Below are 20984 nucleotides of genomic sequence, written 5' to 3'. Positions count from 1 at the left end.
TGTACAACGTTCTGTTGTGAATTTGTATCATTTTTCTTTTTACTTCCTAAAGTTCCTAAGTTCCTAAGTCACTGGGCTGTGTTGTAAATGGTAGAACAACCCTCTCGTTGCTTGGTAAACATGGCTTAGTGCCTGAGTGTGATAATTCTCATTCAACAGTCAAAACCACTTTATAGCCTGCCCAGTGCTTGATTTTTGGGACTGATCCCCATCTTTAGAGAGTCCTTGAGGCTACCGATGTTTTGGCCCACATTTTGTCAAAGTTATGATTTCTATTTGAGAACATTTAATTTATAGGCACAAAATATTATAAGAATTATAACTCAAACTAAAATGTATTTTATTTAGCCACATTAAAAAAAATGTTGATATGACCATATTGGGGACACTGGGTTGAAAGTGGTTCCAAATCTAACTGCCGATACCAATGCCAATGCCTCAAAGAAAACACGAGCTCATTATGGAGTCTGGCTCTACACCACATAACCCAGCACTCATTATTTCCCCTAATTGGAAGCTGTGTTTGGTGGATGTATGTCTGTCAATAGAGCTTTGTCGGGTAAATGCATGCAGCAGCATTAGTATCCTGAGCACCTACATTATTAATGAGCTGAGCCGACGCCACTGAGAATATTATACTCCTCGGTCTAGACCTGGTGGTTCGGGTGTCCGAGGACGTGGATTCAGGATGCTGTAGCGCTGGGTGGTATTTACCGTCTTATTGTATCTCTCCTCCTCAGTCACTAATAACACTCTGGCTTTAGATAGCCTGCGTTCGTCTGAACGTATGAGACTGAATCGTATCAGGAGCGGACGTAGAATACGCACATCGATAGGCTGGGTGCTGGGCTAAAGAATCGTATCAGAACGGAACATGCTGATAGACTGAATTCACCTCCTTTTGAATCCGTTTAGAGTCGCATTTACTTGAAAAAATGGAAAACAATAGTTCCCCCAAAACGCATGTGCACGCACACACAGCAAATTGAATTATTGATGTTCCACTTTGCAAGTTGGCATGGGTTTGTTGATGGTACTATTGTCAGACAGAGGGCTTTGTTACTGAGGGAAGTGTTACTTCCCCCAGAATGATTCACAGATTTGTTATTTCATATCATGCATTACTTGTATTCAAATCAGAATACATATTAGTACAAGCTTATACTTTGAAAGCAGTGTGTGGTTATAAGTCTATGAAAAAGAAGGGTTGTCCTCACACTGACTGTATCAGCTCCCAGGAAACTTTATTAAGCAACAACGTTTCGACCCTTACAGGTCTTTGTCAGGTATCAACCATCCCTTTGGTTACAAGTCTATATCGTCTGACACAACCATGGTCTTGACATATTGTAGCATCCCTAATGTTTTCCAATGAATCATTTTTAAACTGTAAAACTATGTAATAGTTTTGTGGCAGTTATATTACCCCCTCTTGTGGCCTTGGTGAGTTCATTTTGCATGTCAGAGGTTTTCGAGTCACCAGGGTAGAATTTATCAGGTTTCTAGGCGTGTCTACTTCTGCCTAGGGGGAGAATAGGGGAGAATGTGAGGCCAGAGGTTGAATAGCACCCTTCATCAACCCTTCAAATCTGCTGCTGTGTAAAACAGTTTGATACACACTGAGCTCTCCTCAATGACTCATGGTCTGGCACGGTGCAAGGTGCATGCGTAAAGCTTAAAAGATAATTCTGTCCGTTTGTTTGTAGGTGAACCAAGGAAATATGATCCCACCTTCAAGGGCCCGCTACATAACAGGTGAGTTGTTGGCGGTTTGGTTTGGTATTGCTCTGAGCTGTCACAATGTACTTATATATTATGTCATCACCATCCTGTTCTGTGTTCCAGGGGCTGCACTGATATCGTGTGCTGCATACTCTTCATTCTTGCCATCGTGGCTTATGTTGGTGTCGGAGTACTTGGTAAGGAAACGGCATTGTTACTTAGTGTTTCCCAATACTAACCTTCTAACCCTACTAACGTTCACTTACTTTTAAGTGTAGACTTGATGAACACTTTGTCCCACAATGCAATGCATAACTGTGCAGACTCTCGAGGAAGAACTAAGATGCTCGAAATGGCATCTTGGTGGTAATAACTTATATATACATAACATTTGCTGCATGTAGCCTAGTCTCTCTCCATGCTTTCTGTCACTGACTACAATGCACATATCAACCCCCCCTCCAACTATGGGAGCATGATTCATTTCATTGTGCGGACACTATTTGTATAAACAACTCTCAGCATCTGTAAGGTTTTCTCTAGAGAACTATAAAAACAACCGATTTCATAAGTCACAGCTTGATTACATCTTTGGTTGTCCTGTGTCATTTCATATTGGGACCAAAAGCCTAGTGGGAAATGTTGTATATGATGAATACAGTTTAGTATAGTTATACAGTACAGTATTAGTATAGTGTAGAATTGGCACACAGCTTTAATTGGTTGAAGATCATTTTTGTAATTTATTTTTGTATTAACCTAAAGCAACTTTGAGTGCTTAGAAAAGTGCTAAATAAAGCTTTGCTATTATCTCTCTCTCTCTCTCTCTTCTGTCCCCCTCTCCATCGTCCTAGCATGGTCCCAGGGTGACCCCAGGAAGGTGATCTACCCCACAGATAGCAGAGGGCAGTTCTGTGGGCATGCTGGCACTCCACAGGAGTAAGTTGTCTTTCTAATCAAAGCACTGATTGTGACTCTACACTAGACATTTATTGTGTCTGTATTCTCACAGCTAGGCTACAGATGTAAACCTTTGGTAATACTGTAATAATAATAAAAATCACACCCCTGTGAAGTGAGCAACATTGCACTGCTCACTTCACAGGGGTGTGATTTTTATTATTATTACAGTATTTCTTTCTTATGAAAGCAGAGAGTCTTCTGTTTCATACGGTATATAGTATGTACATGTCGCTATAGGCCTTATTTTGTGAATAATAGTCCATGCCTTCTCTGAAGTTCTCTCTGAAAAAGAGAATTTTAGACAAGGCATGGACCTGAACAACTAAATATTCATTTCTACCCCAAGAAAGAGCCTCGTCGGAAGGGTCTGAGAGCGGCGTAGACCGCGGCGCAAATTAGCGCGCCTGGAGCTCCAGGACTGGTGCTTTTTTTGGTGTTTTCACATCTGAGTTTCAATCGGAAGATAAGCTTTATCCCTACATTTTCTGGATTATAGGCTATATATTTTTTTTTGAGAGGTAATGCCTGTGTCAGGCAGTTGACTTGTTACGGTCGGATGTTTTATTAAGCCTAATTATTTGTGCGTCACTGCTTTCATGAAGGCTGCAACAGTTGTTGCTTCAATGCTTATCGTTTTAAATAAATGAGACCAATCCAAGCATGCCTTTCTCTCCGCTATTGTTTAAGGTGCACCTCGCACCTCGCATTTGATTGGCTATTATAGGAAGCCGCTCATTTTGGAGGAGGCATTGTCTCCTTTATCCATGATTGATGTCTGCTGTGTCTGACCAATATGTCAAGTGTACTGTACTGTATGTAACAATGTTCTGCCGTCTAGGCACTCTGTAACTGTTTTCCTGACTGCATTGGCAGTGTTTATGTCCTTTGTACATTCTTGTACTTCTGTGTATGTGGACATAAATAAATATTTTGTGTGTCCTAAACAGGAAGAAGCCTCTATTGTTCTACTTCAACATTATGAAGTGTGCCAGCCCCATGGTGCTCCTAGAGTTCCAGTGTCCAACCACCCAGGTGAGGTCTTCACTCTCTACTTTGTGTGGATGGAATAACAGAAATAAATCACACATACGGTTTTATGTATTGGTCTTGTTTTAACTGATTGTTTCCTCCTCAGATATGTGTGGAGAAATGCCCTGATAAGTTCATGACGTTGTTTAAGGCCTCCATTAACCAGCAGGACTTTGAATATTACAAGAACTTCTGCAAAGTGGGGGTTACTTGGTCGATGGTGAGTAGAGTTCTGGAAATGCAGGAAGTTGTAGTGACTGTTTGTTGTGACTGAACCAAGGACTGTCTAAAAAGGACGAGGGCGACGCCATGTTGCTTACATGGTGCTCCATGGAAGGAAAGAAACATGCGCAATGGGCTTCATGCAGCCAACACTTCCGCGTTCAGCTTCCTTGGTCTCAACTGCGCATGTTTCTTTCCTTCCATGGAGCATCATGTGAGCAACATGGCGTCGCCCTTACGGTCTTCGTGTCTTGTCCTCTTTAGACAGTCCTTGGACTGAACCAGGACCTGTGCAGAAGCAAAGGTGACACTTGTATTAACCACTTGAACTCTGACACGCCATATTCTGGGGAGAGCAATCTTCAGAAATAGTCGATCTGATCTAGATCTGCTATTTCCGGCAGAGATTTTGTATTGAAAGAAACGGAAGACAAAGTACAGTTGCAACTCAGGTTTGTTTCACTACGAATAGTTAACTACAGATTTGTCACTTCTCTTGCCAACAGCATTATTGAACTGTTGGCACTTAGGGGGCAGGTGAGTGTGAGGGGAAAGTCTTGGGTAGTCTTGTGTAACATCGAATGATTGAATCGGCGCCCGATGGGTCAGTGTAGAGTCTACACTGTAGACTGTGGAGTCGCTGGAATGAGGATCAGGATCTGTAAAACTGAGGCCATGTCTCTCAGAACTGCGTGTCTGCCATCTCTACCCTTCTACCTTTGGGCTGGAAAAAGTCAACATAACTGAGCACTGTGTGCCTGGGAGGTCAAACTTAAAACAAACACACACACACAAATGCACACACACTTACTGAAATGTCCAGAATATCTGTGCACATAATTATAACAACTATTATTTTTCTCTTCCCCGGCAGATCCCACAGAAAGGTGTGCCACAGATCTTGAAGGAAGGTCTATGTCCTGCCATGCTGACGCCTAGCAAGCCCTGTAAGTCAAATATCAAACCTTCCCTTCTATCTTATTCAATGAATGTCTATCTGGACTAGTCTTCGGGCTTACCTGAGATCCGAAAATACCCGGGGGCCGAACCGACCCGCAGTGGGGTCCCTGTTCCGTTTACAAGACTCCCGGGTACGTTCGGAGTGGCTCCCATGTGTCTTTTTCGGTGTGGGTTGGTCAAATTGGACCCGTGAAGACCTCTAGTCTGGACAGTTGGGTAAAATATTCTTTCCTGACACTTAGTCAATGTTATTCTGTGTATACTACCCATGTCTCATTTCACCTTGCTTACTTCATAATGCTTAAAGGTAGGGTAAGTGATATTTCTTTGGTTAAAACAAACCTTTTTAGTTTTTTTGCGTTAAGTATCACTATATTCTGATTTGTTTTGTTCAGTCTTAACCAGTCAGGAGAGAGTACCCATTTATCAGCTTTAATTTGATAGTATTCCATTCCAGTTCCAATTTTGTCTGCTCATTTCCTTGTCATCACTTCCAATTCCACTTATTGGATAAAATAAGTATCTCGGCCTGAAAATACATTTTCTGTTGACTAAAGAGCTGGAGAGACAGGGAGAGTCCTGTTACTGAACAAACACAATATAGCAATGAGTACTATCAGCTATATTTAACACTTATTTTAACAACGGAAAAACCCTTATCCTACCTTTTTTAATATATGGTAATATAGATCATATAATATAGATATATATCTGTTAAAAAAATGTTTGTCCTATGTCACTCCAGTCACTCGCCGATGCTTCCCAGCCCTGGGCGGGAAGGGAGGAGTGATCACGGTGGGGAATGAAACCAAGTTTGATGATGGATCCGGGATGAGAGATGCTAAGGACCTTGTGGAGGGAGTGAAGTGAGTTCACCTCCATTATGTCATTATTTCATTAAAAATATCTTAAATGGCCTTTAAAGGTCCACTTTTCAAACTATCTTCATATAATTGGTCCTCACTAATGATCATGATAAAATATCACATTTCTTTTCCCTACTCAGTCGGTGTCTCATAGGAGGGCTGTGGGCAGTTCAGAAACCACCAGTGACATCATCGTTAGGCAGATTTCTTTAAACAAGATTTTTTTTTTTTTAGAATCTTTAGATTCTTAATTATTTTTTTATCGCGAGAATGATGGCTTCCATTATCGCATTGCAACTTTTCAGGAATAGAAAGTCTGCAGTTTCTATTAGCTTGGATTCCCCATTGATGTCACTGGTGGACGGGTTTCTGAACTGCCCACAGTCCTCCTATGAGACACATGCCGCGTAGTAAAATTGTGGCATTATATCATGAACATTAGTGAGGACCAATTATATGAAGATAGGTTGAAAAGTGGTGAAGTGGTCCTTTAACTTAAATTGTCTTTGTACAAAATATTCTTATGAAACCTTTTATGTTTTTCTGGACAAGTCCAAGTCAAGACCCATCCTCATAATGGAATATTTGTGCCAGTTTAGCAGTGCCCAGCTAGGACTGGGACCTATATGCAGAGCATCTGGATAGCATTGGCTGGCTCCGGGTAGAAGACAGGGTCAAACAATTGAAAATGGGTCTGACATTCAAAATTGTACATGCAGCTATGCCCTCAGTGCCCATTTGGTACTTGACTGATTACTTAAAAGAAGTGAGCGACACCCACAGCCACAAAACTAGAGGTAGCGTAAACAATGATCTGGTGCCACCCACTTACAAAACAAATATGGGTAGATTCACCGTCCGCAGCACTGCTGTGGAATGCCCAGCTGCCCCCTTCCCTTAAACAAGCAAATCACTGGCCTCCTTTAAAACGGACCTAAAATTTCACCTGTCAGCAGGTCAGAGGGAGAGGAGGTGACCAATTTCTGTTTTAGATTCTTGTTCATTGCGAACGCAGTGAGCCACTTAGTATGACAGCAAGGGCTGAATGTCTGTGTGTCACGCTGTTACACCACCCGCCCGCCACCAGAGGGCGCAGCTAGACAGCAAGGGCTGACGCAGCTAGACAGCAAGGGCTGAATGTCTGTGTGTCCCGCTGTTACACCACCCGCCGCTGCTTAACAACGACACTGTCTGTAACTTGCTCGCTGTTACACCACCCGCCGCTGCTTAACAACGACACTGTCTGTAACTTGCTGTACTAGGCCCAACATAAAAATAATACTGTCACAACGACACTGTCTGTAACTAGGCTGTGTGTGCATATGGGCTAACGTTAGCTAAGCAGTCACAGTCCTGCAGCTAGACAGCAAGGGCTGAATGTCTGTGTGTCCCGCTGTTACACCACCCGCCGCTGCTTAACAACGACACTGAATGTCTGTGTGTCCCGCTGTTACACCACCCGCCGCTGCACACAGGGCGCAGCTGTAGCACACAAACACACACACACACACACACACACACACACACAACCACACACACACGAGCTGCGTTCGCTTCCCGCGTTTGCGCGTCTTACTTGTGACTATGTGTGTGAGTGCATGGGACCCGAATGGAAACAAGACCGCAAGGTCTTTCTTCGGAAATCCTTTTGGACCAAAATGCCTGACTGTACCTTGTGCTGTTTGAATATTTTATTAGACAAAAGAAAAATGCAATCAATCGAAAAAGCCAGTTAAAGTTACTTCAAACTAATGCTACTGATACAGTTAAAGTTGCATTGCTCTTTGAATAAACAGCTCTGGGATTTTTCTGGGTCAAATATATGTGATTGGGGTTTTGCTTTTAAAAGCAGTCACGTCTTGATGTTTGTGATTACAATTTAGAGTGGAGACTAAATCTCAGGTTCCTTCTCTAATCATTTTAATATACTAGAAAATGTCTATACTGTACTGCCATGCATGATGCCCAAACTTTTCAGGTCGACACCCAAAAGAGAGATTAGACGTTTGCCCAGGACCCAAACTAGTGAGAATCAGCTATAATTGTCACTGCTTCTTAATAATAATAATAATTATTATTTTTCTTCATGGAATTTCTTAGATTCGTTTGTTTAAATTTTTCTAAAATGCATCCTGCCCCAACCTGCCCCAACATAGACAGTGTAAACGGTAGCTCAACGGGTGCAATCCAGTTGAGCAGGTCTTAATCACTGTGTTGAGGTATCATAACGGAAGCCTCTTCCTCTCTCACTTAATGATATCACCGGCTTACTTTTCCCCACACAGGAATGCGACTGTGGTCATTGAGGCTCGTCAGGTGGTCATGAAGATCTTTGAGGATTATACAAAGTCCTGGTACTGGATCCTCATGTAAGAAACATCCCACACAACCTAAATCCTCTACCGGCAAATCACTCGCACTGCTCCCGTTTAACATAAAAAAAAAACCTACAAACTACAATTTGTTAGTAAAGTGTTACCTCTTCATTTGTGGTTTCCCTCCCAGAGGGCTGGTGATCGCCATGCTCACCAGCCTCCTCTTCATCGTCCTGCTTCGCTTCCTGGCAGGAATCATGGTGTGGGTGATTATCGTCATGGTGATACTGGTCATCGGCTACGGTAAGGACATATTTACGGATTAAAAAATGTGTTGATCAATGATGGAGATGTGAGGTGCGGGGTTATCTGACACCAACTCGTGTTGCACCCAGGCTAGCATATCGTCTCTTTCGGGTGGAAACCGCATGATATGTCCTAGACTTGCTACTTTTGAATTAAAGTAGTAGGCCTATCAAAAGTAGCAGATCGGCGAGCTCAAGACGCGGTATGAAGCAGCCACGTTGCCAGACTGTTGCATCTCGCAATTTTCAAATGCTTCCGTCATACAGTCTGGAGCAACGGAAGCTCTATCATCAGTAAGCGATAAAGCGGAAGTGGAGACTTCTCCCCACTTCTGTTTGTCTTTACAGTCGTGCAAATTTATCCTAATATAAATCAAAATCATCTAAGCATATAGCTTGTTGCTTAGCAGAAAAGGAAATAAAAAAATAAAATGTAAAGATATTTAAAGATAAATCAGACTGCTTAGAACTTCTAGACAAGAGATGAATTATTAAGACTTATGGTTTCTGAATTTGTCATTTAATGTAGTATATCGTCTTTCGGGAATCCTCATAATTATGTCCAAAACTGTTACTTTTCAGGATCACACTGTAGTATGATAACATAGGGCATTAATTCACAAAAAGGTAAAACATGGCGATGGGAGGTTTCTGCCTGACAGCAACGATATACTACATGCATGGTAACAGGAGTTGATTGGACTTAATATACGAGGACAGCTTGTACACAACCTAAAACCTGTCTGGTATCATGTGGTGTGACTGTGTTATCTGTTACCTGGAACAGTGGTTCCCAAACTGGCGGTCGGGAGGTTGGGGGGGGGGGTGTCCGAATCCCAACCCTAGTTGTGACTCCTTTCTACCCATAACCTCTTCCATGGAAATCACTTTTGTTTGATGGGCTTGTGTCTCCCTCTGGTGGGTGATGGTGTGTGTCACAGGTATCTTCCACTGTTACATGGAGTATGCTTCCCTAAAGGGAGAGGCTGGTTCAGATGTCACGCTGCAGGACCTTGGCTTCCAGACAGACTTTGCCGTCTACCTGCAGATCAGACAGACCTGGCTGGCCTTCAGTGAGTACAGACAGTACACCCTGTTCATTCACTCATATACTGTACATCACACACTCACATAGGTGTTAATCTGTATGGATTACCACCAGGTATCCATAGCCTTATTTGTTTAAAAACACAATGAGAGAGTAGCATATGATCATCACTTTAATTGATTAAATTACTGTCAACAAGAGCTGCCCCAGTGAATTTAATGCTTTCTCTACTCTCTCTCTCTCTCTCTCTCTCTCTCTCTCAGTGATCATCCTAGCCATCGTTGAAGTCATAATCATCCTGTTGCTCATCTTCCTCAGGAAGAGGATCCTCATTGCCATCGCTCTCATCAAAGAGGCCAGCAGGTTAGATTTGCTATCAGACTTTTCTTCTTTTAGAATAATGGCGCAAAGCTGGGAGGGGCTGCGGACACTCGATGGAGGGGAACAAATGTCAAATGAGGACGGATATTGAATGAATGAGTCATCATAATGGATTGAAATGTCAAGTTAACGGCGCAGCCAGAGATGATGTCACTAAAATGGAAGGCGTAATGATGATGGATTATGTTTGGGTTTGATTTGAATGCCGGAAAACACTCATTTGTATTCAGCATTGGTTTTTTAATCTCCGCTGGGAGGGCGGGGAGAGAGAGTATCACAATCAGGTGTCTTTGTCTGTCTGTGTTCCATCCACCGCTAATTTCACAAACTACCAGGCCATTCATTTATTTTCTCCCGAATATTCTTCAAATCAATCACAGACAACTATCTATTTTCTTGTGAATGGACGAGTCATATACCTGACAAAATTGCAGGGCTGATTTGTTTATTTTCTGAACTGTGACGTTGTCAACGTCAAAAATGTCAACGTCGTCGTCAACGTCGTCGTCGTCAACGTCAAAAATGTCAACGTCGTCGCCGCCGTCGTCAACGTCAAAAATGTCAACGTCGTCGTCATCAACGTCAAATGTCGTCGTCGTCGTCAACGTCAAAAATGTCAGCGTGTCCAAGCCCTATGCTTGAACACTGTGGTTGGCTGACGGCAAGGAGGATGTTCAGACGTGTGCTCAAATAAACTGAAAGTCCAAACTTGTCCATTGAGTTCACAAACAAAGATATTTATTAGCTGATCTGTCACCTCAGCATACAATAAATACTTGCATAAATAAACTGTTCAGGATACATGACTACAGCTCAAAGAAACACAGTTGAAAAACATTGTGCCTCTGCCAATCAGCAACACCTGCTGCTTGATTGGGGCCCATTAAATACCCAAGCAACCTGGGTCTAGCCCACGCCCTGTGGTGACATCATCAAATGAGCACTACAATACTACTAGACATCATATGGCTCTTACACCAGCCCCTTAATTGCTAATGGCAGAAGACAGTGCAATTATTAAAAATCAGTTTATAAAGAGCCATGGAAAACAAAACGCCAAACAAAATCAGAATACATTTTAAATAGATCATTAAAATAATTTCATCAGTATCTTACTGGCTTCATAAAAAAGTCATAGTTTAGTTCGGGTCTTTTGTGGACGGTCCATTCGGTACAAAACAAATGACAAAATGCCTTTGTTGCCAGCCCCTGTATGGCCACAAGATACAAGTTGATGTAGCCTAATGCAAAAGGTTCTGATTTTGGCAGTTTGGCATCTCCACCAATCCCCATTCCTTCCTCTTGGGTTGTATTTGTGAGGAGTGAGCCCAATGCGGGCCTGTCCAAATTCTGGCTTCATGCCCTATGCACAGGCAACCAAAAACAGGCCTCTCCCCTATGGAAAGGACAGTTTCGGTGTGCCCCTTTCCCCCAGTCATAGACATTGCTCCGCTCCATGTCCACTGCCCACATAACACAAACAGGATGATGTAGTGATTGTTCTGTAGGAGAGATAGGATTGTTCTGAATGAAAACTTTGTGGCGTGGATCCGTTTGTGTCGGCGTCGTGCCGCTAAACATACCGCACATTGATGTTTGGTCAGTGTTGAAGATCTGGGTCTGCCGGGCGCGGTCCAATCCGGCCCAGATGATCTGTTGTGCTGGCTGCTGCTGCTGAGTTCCCCCGGTAAGTGCCCCTATGGCTCCGACCGGGTGGCAATCGCCAATCGATCACCTCCAATGACAGCAGGAGCAGCTTTCAGAAGATCGCTGTGCTGATGTCCCCCGGTAAGAACCCCAATAGTTCTGTGCGGGTTGTAACGATCATCTGATGTTCAAACAGCAGAACACCCTTGCAGAAGATCACATTCGCTGCACACAGCTGCTGTCGTGTCCGTCGTACAGTGTCCACACTCCACTCCAAGTTCTCCAACACAAACACCAACACATGCCACGTCGCCACACCACGGCCTGTGCGTGTCCAACTGTCCAAACGAGCCCCGGTTAGATTTGCTTTCCAATAAAACAAAATCTTCAGTGAAAGAAGGCTGTTTTTCAACTTAATGTAGTGTCCAAGCCCTATGCTTGAACACTGTGGTTGGCTGACGGCAAGGAGGATGTTCAGACGTGTGCTCAAATAAACTGAAAGTCCAAACTTGTCCATTGAGTTCACAAACAAAGATATTTATTAGCTGATCTGTCACCTCAGCATACAATAAATACTTACATAAATAAACTGTTCAGGATACATGACTACAGCTCAAAGAAACACAGTTGAAAAACATTGTGCCTCTGCCAATCAGCAACACCTGCTGCTTGATTGGGGCCAGGGGGGCAGTCAGCCAGATATTTCGTGAAGCCTCATTTGAAATCGGTAGTTCATATAATGGCCTGTTGTGGCGCTGGACTGGACCCAAAAAGCCCCATAGCTCCATAGAGGCCCATGTATTTTGGCCCAACTTCACCTAGACTGTATTACCTTAATAAACATGGTCATGAATACTTTCTTCTTCCAGTCACTAGTTTAAAGTCTCATTTCTAATGTCATAATATTCTTTTTGGAAAATGATGGTCCCATTAATTAAAAAAATGACCATAAAGTCGCGTATGTTCTGAGGGGCGTGGCTACCGTTACAGTCTATGATCGGGATTCCCCTCCCACTCAAGAGTCTTCTCCTCCCACTCGAGTCAAAATAAAAACCAACGGAGAAGAAGGGGGGACGTCCCGCCTCGTTGTCTGGGCAGCCAATGACCAGCTGGTACAAAACAGAGCCAGCCAATGGCCAGCTGGTACCAAAAGATGGCGACTTACATCAGGAATTAGCATATCATTACAGGCTTCATTTTACGTTCATGTTAGACCCGGGGAACGCTTTGTCCATATTTTTTACAGTCTATGATTGGGGCCCATTAAATACCCAAGCAACCTGGGTCTAGCCCACGCCCTGTGGTGACATCATCAAATGAGCACTACAATACTACTAGACATCATATGGCTCTTACAGTCGTCGTCAACGTCAAAAATGTCAACGTCGTCGTTGTCAAAGAAATAACTGACTGTGACCCAGGTGTAGTGGGAATGAAGTCAGGACTTCTGTACTCTTAACCGAATCAATGCCAAGAACCTCGTTCTTCTCTCCTCGACACGCCTGTGCCAAAACGAGGCACCTCGTCTTTCTTTAATCTCATTTAATGGAGTAATTGGTATGTCGCGCATTTGACTGGCACTGGCCACTACTATCCCTGCCTATGTGTCGGGAGGGTTTGGGTAGAACTAACACAAGGCATAACAGTTGGCATCCTTTATCATCCTTTTGCCTGACCCTTACACACACGTGTGCGCTCGCACACACACACACACACACACACACACACACACGCACAAAGAGGGAGTGAGGTAGGGCATGCCTACTGGCAGAGATTTACACTCTTACTGAGCCCAATTTGCACTCAACCAGCCCACCAAAACTCTGTTGTTGTTTTGTTTTTCAGAGCTGTTGCACACGTGATGTCTTCCCTGTTTTACCCACTGTTCACCTTTGTACTCCTGGCCATGGTCATTGCCTACTGGGCAGTCACTGCTGTGTATCCTTCATGTTACAATGGATGGCTGTTGACTATAGACTATATTGACTGTATTGGGAAATTGCACAGATATGGTGCTTTCCCACCATCTGCCTTCTCGCTCTCTCGCTCTCTCTCTTTCTCTCTCTCTTTCTCTCTCTCTTCCCCCCCCCCCCCCCCCCCCTTACCCAATCTGGTCTATTTAATGGAGTCATTCCTAATATTCTACACGCCACTCGTGGGGAAATGTTGAGTCTTTCAAAGTCATGGTAGTCATTGTCCTTGACAGATTGATGATTAGCTTCCTGTCCACCTCCAACGAGCCTATCTATAAGGTGTTTAATGAAACCTTATGTGAGCACTCCAGGAAAACGTGTGAGCCAGCTGTAAGTAACCTTATGTTTAATGATGACATGACATGATTGCACTCAGTATGTTTAATGCTCTCTGTTAAAAGTACAATACATGATTGCACTCTGTGTAAAAAGGCACCTTAAATGACCATACCAGTGTTAAGTAGGTCAGAGTGGCATATTGTTGGTATCAGCTGACCATCGAACCCAGAATCTTAACCTGCACAAAGGCAAGCAGTTTAACGACAACTCAGACACATGAGTAGCACAGCTTGGGTATCTAAGTCTTAGATGTTTTAACATGTTATAAAGGGGATAGATCATGTCCTCTTTGCTCTGCTGATACCAACAATAAGTCACTTGTCCACTTGTCATAGGCAATATTGCCAATAGTTTACATAAATCTTGAAAATCTTTCCCCCAAATGTCTTTATTTTTCAGATGTTTGTTTCACTTTTGTCCATATTTAATCATTGACACTCGATTGTACTCTGTTCTGTATTCAGAACTTCACCACATCTGAGATGAAGAAAGAATGCCCTGACGCCGAGTGCCTGTTTGCCTTCTATGGAGGTGAGACGGTTTACCACAAGTACCTGATTGGCCTGCAGTTCTACAACGTCTTCCTCTTCTTCTGGTGCGCCAACTTCGTCACGGCCCTGGGACAGATGACCCTGGCGGGGGCGTTCGCCTCGTACTACTGGGCCTCCGTCAAACCGGACGACATGCCTGCCTTCCCTATCTTCGCTTCCCTGGGGAGAGCTCTCAGGTGTGTGTGTATTACATTTAACATTAGAGTTTGACCATTTAGCTAACCATTCGGTGCAACTTAACATGAGCACTGCATGTGTGTAGTTCGTTGTATAGTTTGTTGGGTTTTTAGAATGTTACTCAGTTTGAGGAAATGTTCACTCAAACATGTGTTCGCCGTACAACATGTATAATCTGTGTGTTTGCGACAGGTACCATACAGGAACTCTGGCTTTCGGCTCTCTCATCCTGTCCATCGTTCAGATCATCAGGGTTTTACTGGAGTACCTGGACCACAAACTCCAAGGTGTGTTACCCTTGTTTTTACTTATTTACGCGATACTGCACACAAGTAAAAATCACTATCGTCTTGATGGTACAGCTTGCATGCTAACACAGTGTTCACACCGCAGCCATTTTGGACTTGCGTCACCTACATTGTAAATGTTTTGCCCTTGTTGTGTGATCCCTCACAGGAGCCCAGAATAAATGTGCCAAGTTCTGTCTCTGCTGTCTAAAGTGCTGCTTCTGGTGTCTGGAGAAATTTATCAAGTTCCTCAACAGAAATGCCTACATTATGGTGTGTGTTGGACACTTTTATCATTACTTATACTCAGAATTCGAAAATGCATTCAAATGTAACGAGTGTCTTTTGTCCCTAGGTGGCGATTTATGGTAAAAACTTTTGCACTTCTGCCAAAAATGCCTTTTTCCTCCTCATGAGGAACATAATCAGGTGAGTGTGTGTGAGTGCATGTGTGTTCCTTAATAAATTAACAAAATATTTGAAAACCTTTTTCACTTCATCATTATGGGGTATTGGGTGTAGATTGATGAGGAAAAAAACGAATTTAATCAATTTTGAAATGAGGCTGTAACAAAACAAAATGTGGTAAAAGTGAAGGGGTGTGAATACTTTCCGAAGGCACTGTATATACTCTAAGGTGTAAACGCAGCATAACATTGTGGTAGAGTAGAATCACCGATTTAGTTTCCCCACAGTTAATTAATTGTCACTCTGTTTGATCTCACAGGGTAGCTGTCCTGGACAAAGTGACAGATTTCCTCTTATTTTTGGGCAAACTCCTCATCGTAGGGCTCGTGGGTAAGTCGGCTGTCACATCACTTACCCATCTTTCAACTGTACACTTTGCTTAGATGTATAACCTTCTGTAATAGAGCGTTCTGTTTTGTGACATGTCTTCCATTTTGCTGCCCCAGGAATCTTTGCTTTCTTCTTCTTCTCGGGGAGAGTGAAGGCCTTTGAGGACACAGCCCCAAATCTCCACTATTACTGGGTCCCCATCATGGTAGGTGTGATGGATGGTCAAGATTTCACTTTGATATTCAGGTGGCTCGGAACAACTGATGAACGTGTCCGTCTAGGCTAGAAGAAAAATAGTTTTAGTCAGGTGAATTTAACGTTTAAAAAAAATATATATATATATATATATATATATATATATGATTTATTATTTTATTTTGGCTGTTTTAACCACTCAAATGTCTTTGCTCCTAGCTAAGGGCTAATGTTAAAAAAAAAGTTCAGTGTCGCTGTCAATATTGACATGAAAGCGTGTTGCACGGCATCTCATTTATCATAGTTGTGCAACAAAGTGTATATTTGCCCTAAATGTATATTCTTTGTCCTCTATTGTAGACTGTGGTGGTCGGCTCCTACCTCATTGCCCACGGCTTTTTCAGCGTTTACGCCATGTGTGTGGACACCCTCTTCCTCTGCTTCTGTAAGTACTTATTATATATACAGTATACACACAGATATACTGTAACACATGAATATTTTATTCACATTGTGTGCAAACCAGTGCAAACCATTTATCTACACAAACACAAATGCAACATTGCGAATGTCCAGAGTTAATGTGGGAAAGGAATGGTGGTTTTATGATGACCATTCAACAGCATGCTCCGTGACGGACTGAATCAAATGCACACACAAATCCACACCTTTTCAACACTTTTAAATTGCTTATGGTGTTGGGCTGCTACTAATTCTAAATTGCATGGTGTTACTGAACTCACAAATGTGTGACTTATCTTCAGGGTAAGTTAAGTGATTTTAGACATTATGTATACGTATGAAATTCAGGCTCAAACGTTAGCTGTTAGCTGGCATAGTGCTCAGTTCCTAGCAGGTTGCTAACAGGGTATATTGTCTGTCGGGTAGAAACCTCGTATGTCCAAACTTGTGTTTTGAGGTTGGAGATCCGCTATTTCTGATACTTTTGTGTGACACTGTAGTATGATCAATTAAGTAGCGCATTCATTTACGAAAAACCCCAATATGGAGATAAGAGGTTTCTGTCCGACAGTATCCAAGTAGCCTGGGGTCCACCTATGCTTTCTATGGCATAGGCAGCTCCCGGCCGGATCCGCCGGGAGAATCTAGACACAGCTGCGCGACATGAGACTGATTGAGCGACAGAGAGAGAGAGGAGGAGTGTGTGTGTGTGTACTGTGTACATGTGTGCGTGTGTGCGTCAATTTAACAAAGATGCAGACAATCCGAAATCAGCAGAGAGTGATCGACGTTTGCGCTACTCTATGCCGAATTGAAGTGGACTCGGACCCAGACTTTTTTTTCTCCTCCCTGGAAATAAAAACGTCTGGGTTTCCGAGGCTAGTATCCAAGTAACTCCAAAAAGCAATTTATAGGCTACATAGGGAGCTGTGAGTAATGATGGACTGATCTGAAATTACACAAATCCCCAAATCTTCACACCTTTCACTGACCTGACTGCACATGACTCCTCCATTGCTGTTGTGACCATTTCCTTTCTGTAACTAAAAGTAACAGATTTTACTTAATTTACTACTTTGTAACTTTTCCATTCACTCACAGCTCTCCTTTCAAGCCTAAAAAAAGATCATTTTGTTTTCTTTCATAAATCATTGGACTAATAGTTTTTTAGTATCATGCTAGCAAATAGCACTCCATCATTGCAGTTAAAAGAACCTGACTGGCTCCAAGTATTCCACGGCTTTATGAATCAAATACATAGTGTATATATAAAGCAATGGTTACAGGACCATAAGGGTTCATTTGGTTCCTAACCATTCTGTGGACCACCTGGAACTCTCTCAAGGACCAGGGTAAACCCGTTGTGGTGCCCGAGGCTACGATCCCAGAGCTTGGTGGCCATGCCTGCCGCCCCTAATATCGTTTGCATGAAGGCCTGGCAATGACTCCTCTTTGAGAACCACTGATTAAAACGTCTCTAAAATCACCCAATTCCCTATTTCTAAGCTTTTTAATTCCTGGTATTGGGAGTGTAATGCATGTGGGTGCCTTTTGTGGTTCTGACTTTCTCTTCCTTTCTCTTCTCTTCTCTTCTCTTCTCTTCCCTTCCCACCTCCCTCAATTCATCTCCTTCCATCTCTTCTTCCTACTGCTTCTCTGACCATCGACCTTTCACCGCTACATACCCTTAACCCTAAAACACACACACATACACACACTAACAAGGCGAGGACCTGGAGCGCAATGACGGCTCAGCCGAGAGGCCATATTACATGTCTTCAACCCTGCGTGAGATCCTCTGGGAGGACAAAGGCGAGGTGAAGACAGAGGACCAGTTGTCTTCTGCTTCGCCTCAAGCCCAGCCGGAGGAGGACGAACACGTCCAGCTGGAAGAGCAGCCCGCTCTGACGCAGCAGGACGACTCGGTTTAGCCTGTCCACCTCAAAGCCCTTTTTTCATTTCAACGCAACAGGACAACCCGGTTTGATATCGCTGCTGTCGGGCAGAAAACCTCTTTCTAACTTTGTGTTTTTACGCAAAGTAACACCCTACTTGATCACACTACAGCGTTGCACAAAATAATCAAAAGTAGCAGATCGTTGTGAGCTTGTGGATCTGCTGTTTTTGCATTTGAATCCTGAAAAGTAACAATTTTGGGAGATATGAGGTTTCCACCCGACAGACTATATGCATTATGCCACGGACCGTCCCCCACCCCCCCATTTGATACCGTTGTTTTGAATGTCTGGAACCTCATTCTACACTGAAGAATTCTCAGTTACAGCCATATCCGTAAGGGTCCATTTTGACACTGCGCCCCACGTTGAGAACCTGGGGGTCCCCCATGTTGAGAATCACTGACTTAGTATGTCTTCCATATCTTTAAAAAAAACAAAAAGAAATGTCTTCCATATCTGAGAAGAGAGTTTGAGTGAAGTGTCATATCGATGGCGGTCAGGAGGTCAGAAATGTGGCAAATTAGTTGATGTGCTGACCTTTGATGAGCATACGTTAGTTTGTTTAAATCCAAACACGGTTGAACTCAAAAGGAGGAACGGCCTGGTCAGTGATATCAAGAAAGTTCCCTTTGACAAGTGACTAATGATGACCTTTATATTAGTGTCCTATGTGGATCGTTTTCTGCTAATGACTTTAGCTGGATAAGAGTAGATTTGTACCTTGAATGATTATAAGTTAAAGCTGCAATCCATAAATAAATAAGATGTTATTTTGAACAATCTGACTGCAATGGCCAAATGTGTTTGACGTCGCTGTCAGGTGGAAACCTTGTATGTCCAAAACAGTAACTTTTTTAAACTGTTCTTTTTTTAAATAAATTATTTAACTTCCTGTTGATTTTATTATTTGAAGATACACGGATCCAGTCCGAGTTTTCTTCCTAATACAAATGGCAAAATCAACAGGAAGTTGACATTTTTATAAAACACCACTCAAAAATAAAACGGTATGAGTTTTGGTGATTCTCTATATTGTCTGAATCAACTTAGTTTGTTTACGTACTAAAAGAGTGACTTTGAGAGCTGTTTCAGCATACAATGTAAGTCAATGAGGAGCATATTTTGAATTATCAATTTCTAATCACTGAAGCAATTATTTTTGATTTCTTGTCCATATTTGGAGTTGCATCATGGCAAGGTAACTACACAACCCGAGCCTCTACAAAAGTGGGCTTTAAAAACACTCACAAGAATAGTGATCTTCTAGAGCTTGTAGATCGGCTATTTTCACTACTTTTGTGCGTCACTCTTCTTTGATATGAACATAGAAAGTTGAAATATGGACATACAATCCATATTTCAAGGTTTCTGCCTGACAGCAACATTGAGTACGTTAATACTAACTAGTACATCTGAGGTGGGGTGTCCTGTCTTAGCTCGGTGGTAGACATTCCATCTCTTGGGCAGGACTGGAGGCCTGAGTTAAAATCTCAGGAAGTACATATTGTGTAAACATCTTATGGATTGCAGCTTTAAGGGAAGAGTAAACTAACGGTACAAGCATTTAATTTTTTATGTTGTTCCTACCACTGCCACTGGCCAAACTTGAAGTCACTTATGTGCCTAATTTACAGTGTTATTGTGGGTTGATAGTTCGCACTTTGCTTATGCTTGATGTGCTGAAATCCTTGCGTCCCTGATGGCTATGTTTTACTAGCATCAATGCACTATTTAATACAGGTTTAATGTTTGTTTTTAGTTCAATGTTTGTTTTAAAAACGCCATTGAGGGAAAATGTACACCATCTTGTCCCTAACACAAACATTAAATGCCATAACAATAAAGAGAATTTAATGTTTGTGTTGTCACCTAAATAACATGAGTTAGACTTTAATATATTAGCGCCCCACACTTCACACCGGTGTGTTTTTTGTTTACTATTCACTACCTTTAAATTTACGTCTAGTAAATACACATTTGTCCTTTTGAGACTAAAAGCAGTATTAAGATTTATCACTACTGTACTGTTCTATAATGCCTTTGTTACCTCTATGCCATGACATGTGTGTGCCTGACACTGCAGACTGTTTTAATACGATGTCAACTGAGTCGGCAAGTCTCTGCTGCATGAAGCTGATGTCCTGATAATGCTGGACACATATCGTATTCGCATGCAGGCAATTATTATTGATTAAAGTTCCCAGTGTCTCTGATACTGCCTTTTACATTTGAATGTTTTTGTTTTCTTTGATCTGAATGTGTGGAGTTGAATTAAGCAACGGTAACTTTAGCTGTACTTTCTTTGTGTGAAAGGTTGTTGGGTTTGACATACTATATATACCGGTATATCGTTGCTGTCGGGCAGAAACCTCTTATCTCCATATTTAAACATTTGTGTTTTTTCGTAAATGAATGCCCTTCTTGACCATACAAAAGTACTTGCGTCACACACGCCACGAGTATCAAAAGCTTGAAGCATTTTGAGCTTGTCTATCTGCTACTTTTGCTGTTTTTTAAATTTGAACCTTGAAAAGTGACCAGGTCAAGTGGTCTGATTTGTTGCAACCTCCAGACACCATGCAGCAGATGCATGTCTCACTCATTGTTGGCAAGGAGAGGAGCCTACCATGGAAATGGCATGCCTAGAGGTCCCTCGCATTTACCACAAAGTAAAAAATATCAAATAAGGCAGTGCTGAATCAAGTTTCTATCACTGCATTCTCCTTTTGTCCTAATGCGTATAGGGACCAGTGTTTTTTTCAATTACCTTTTCATTTACTTTGTAT

At 42.4% G+C, this 20984-nt stretch overlaps 1 protein-coding gene across 3 annotated transcripts in view; it reads left to right on the top strand.

The window, feature by feature from the left end:
* LOC310868398 (choline transporter-like protein 2) overlaps positions 1-20984 on the top strand; it is a 32964-nt gene that overhangs the window by 10504 nt on the left and 1476 nt on the right. For 2 of the 3 annotated variants that reach the window (XM_083778830.1, XM_083778829.1), the window contains exons 2-22: positions 1707-1755; positions 1846-1919; positions 2577-2661; positions 3633-3717; positions 3821-3934; positions 4811-4883; positions 5642-5762; positions 8048-8131; positions 8268-8380; positions 9324-9455; positions 9694-9793; positions 13304-13396; positions 13677-13761; positions 14235-14497; positions 14691-14785; positions 14955-15058; positions 15141-15214; positions 15513-15583; positions 15700-15788; positions 16139-16223; positions 17966-20431. In XM_083778830.1, the coding sequence (XP_083634956.1) occupies positions 1707-1755; positions 1846-1919; positions 2577-2661; positions 3633-3717; positions 3821-3934; positions 4811-4883; positions 5642-5762; positions 8048-8131; positions 8268-8380; positions 9324-9455; positions 9694-9793; positions 13304-13396; positions 13677-13761; positions 14235-14497; positions 14691-14785; positions 14955-15058; positions 15141-15214; positions 15513-15583; positions 15700-15788; positions 16139-16223; positions 17966-18171 (2195 nt within the window). In that variant the 3' untranslated portion in view covers positions 18172-20431. Of the gene's footprint in view, positions 1-1706; positions 1756-1845; positions 1920-2576; positions 2662-3632; positions 3718-3820; positions 3935-4810; positions 4884-5641; positions 5763-8047; positions 8132-8267; positions 8381-9323; positions 9456-9693; positions 9794-13303; positions 13397-13676; positions 13762-14234; positions 14498-14690; positions 14786-14954; positions 15059-15140; positions 15215-15512; positions 15584-15699; positions 15789-16138; positions 16224-17965; positions 20432-20984 lie in introns of those variants that run through there. The other variant, XM_083778831.1, reaches the window with a different exon arrangement.

This window comes from Protomyctophum parallelum, assembly GCF_964188405.1.
Source record: "Protomyctophum parallelum genome assembly, chromosome: 13".
NCBI classification, from domain to species: domain Eukaryota; kingdom Metazoa; phylum Chordata; class Actinopteri; order Myctophiformes; family Myctophidae; genus Protomyctophum; species Protomyctophum parallelum.
This window is presented reverse-complemented; position numbering and strand designations above follow the sequence as displayed.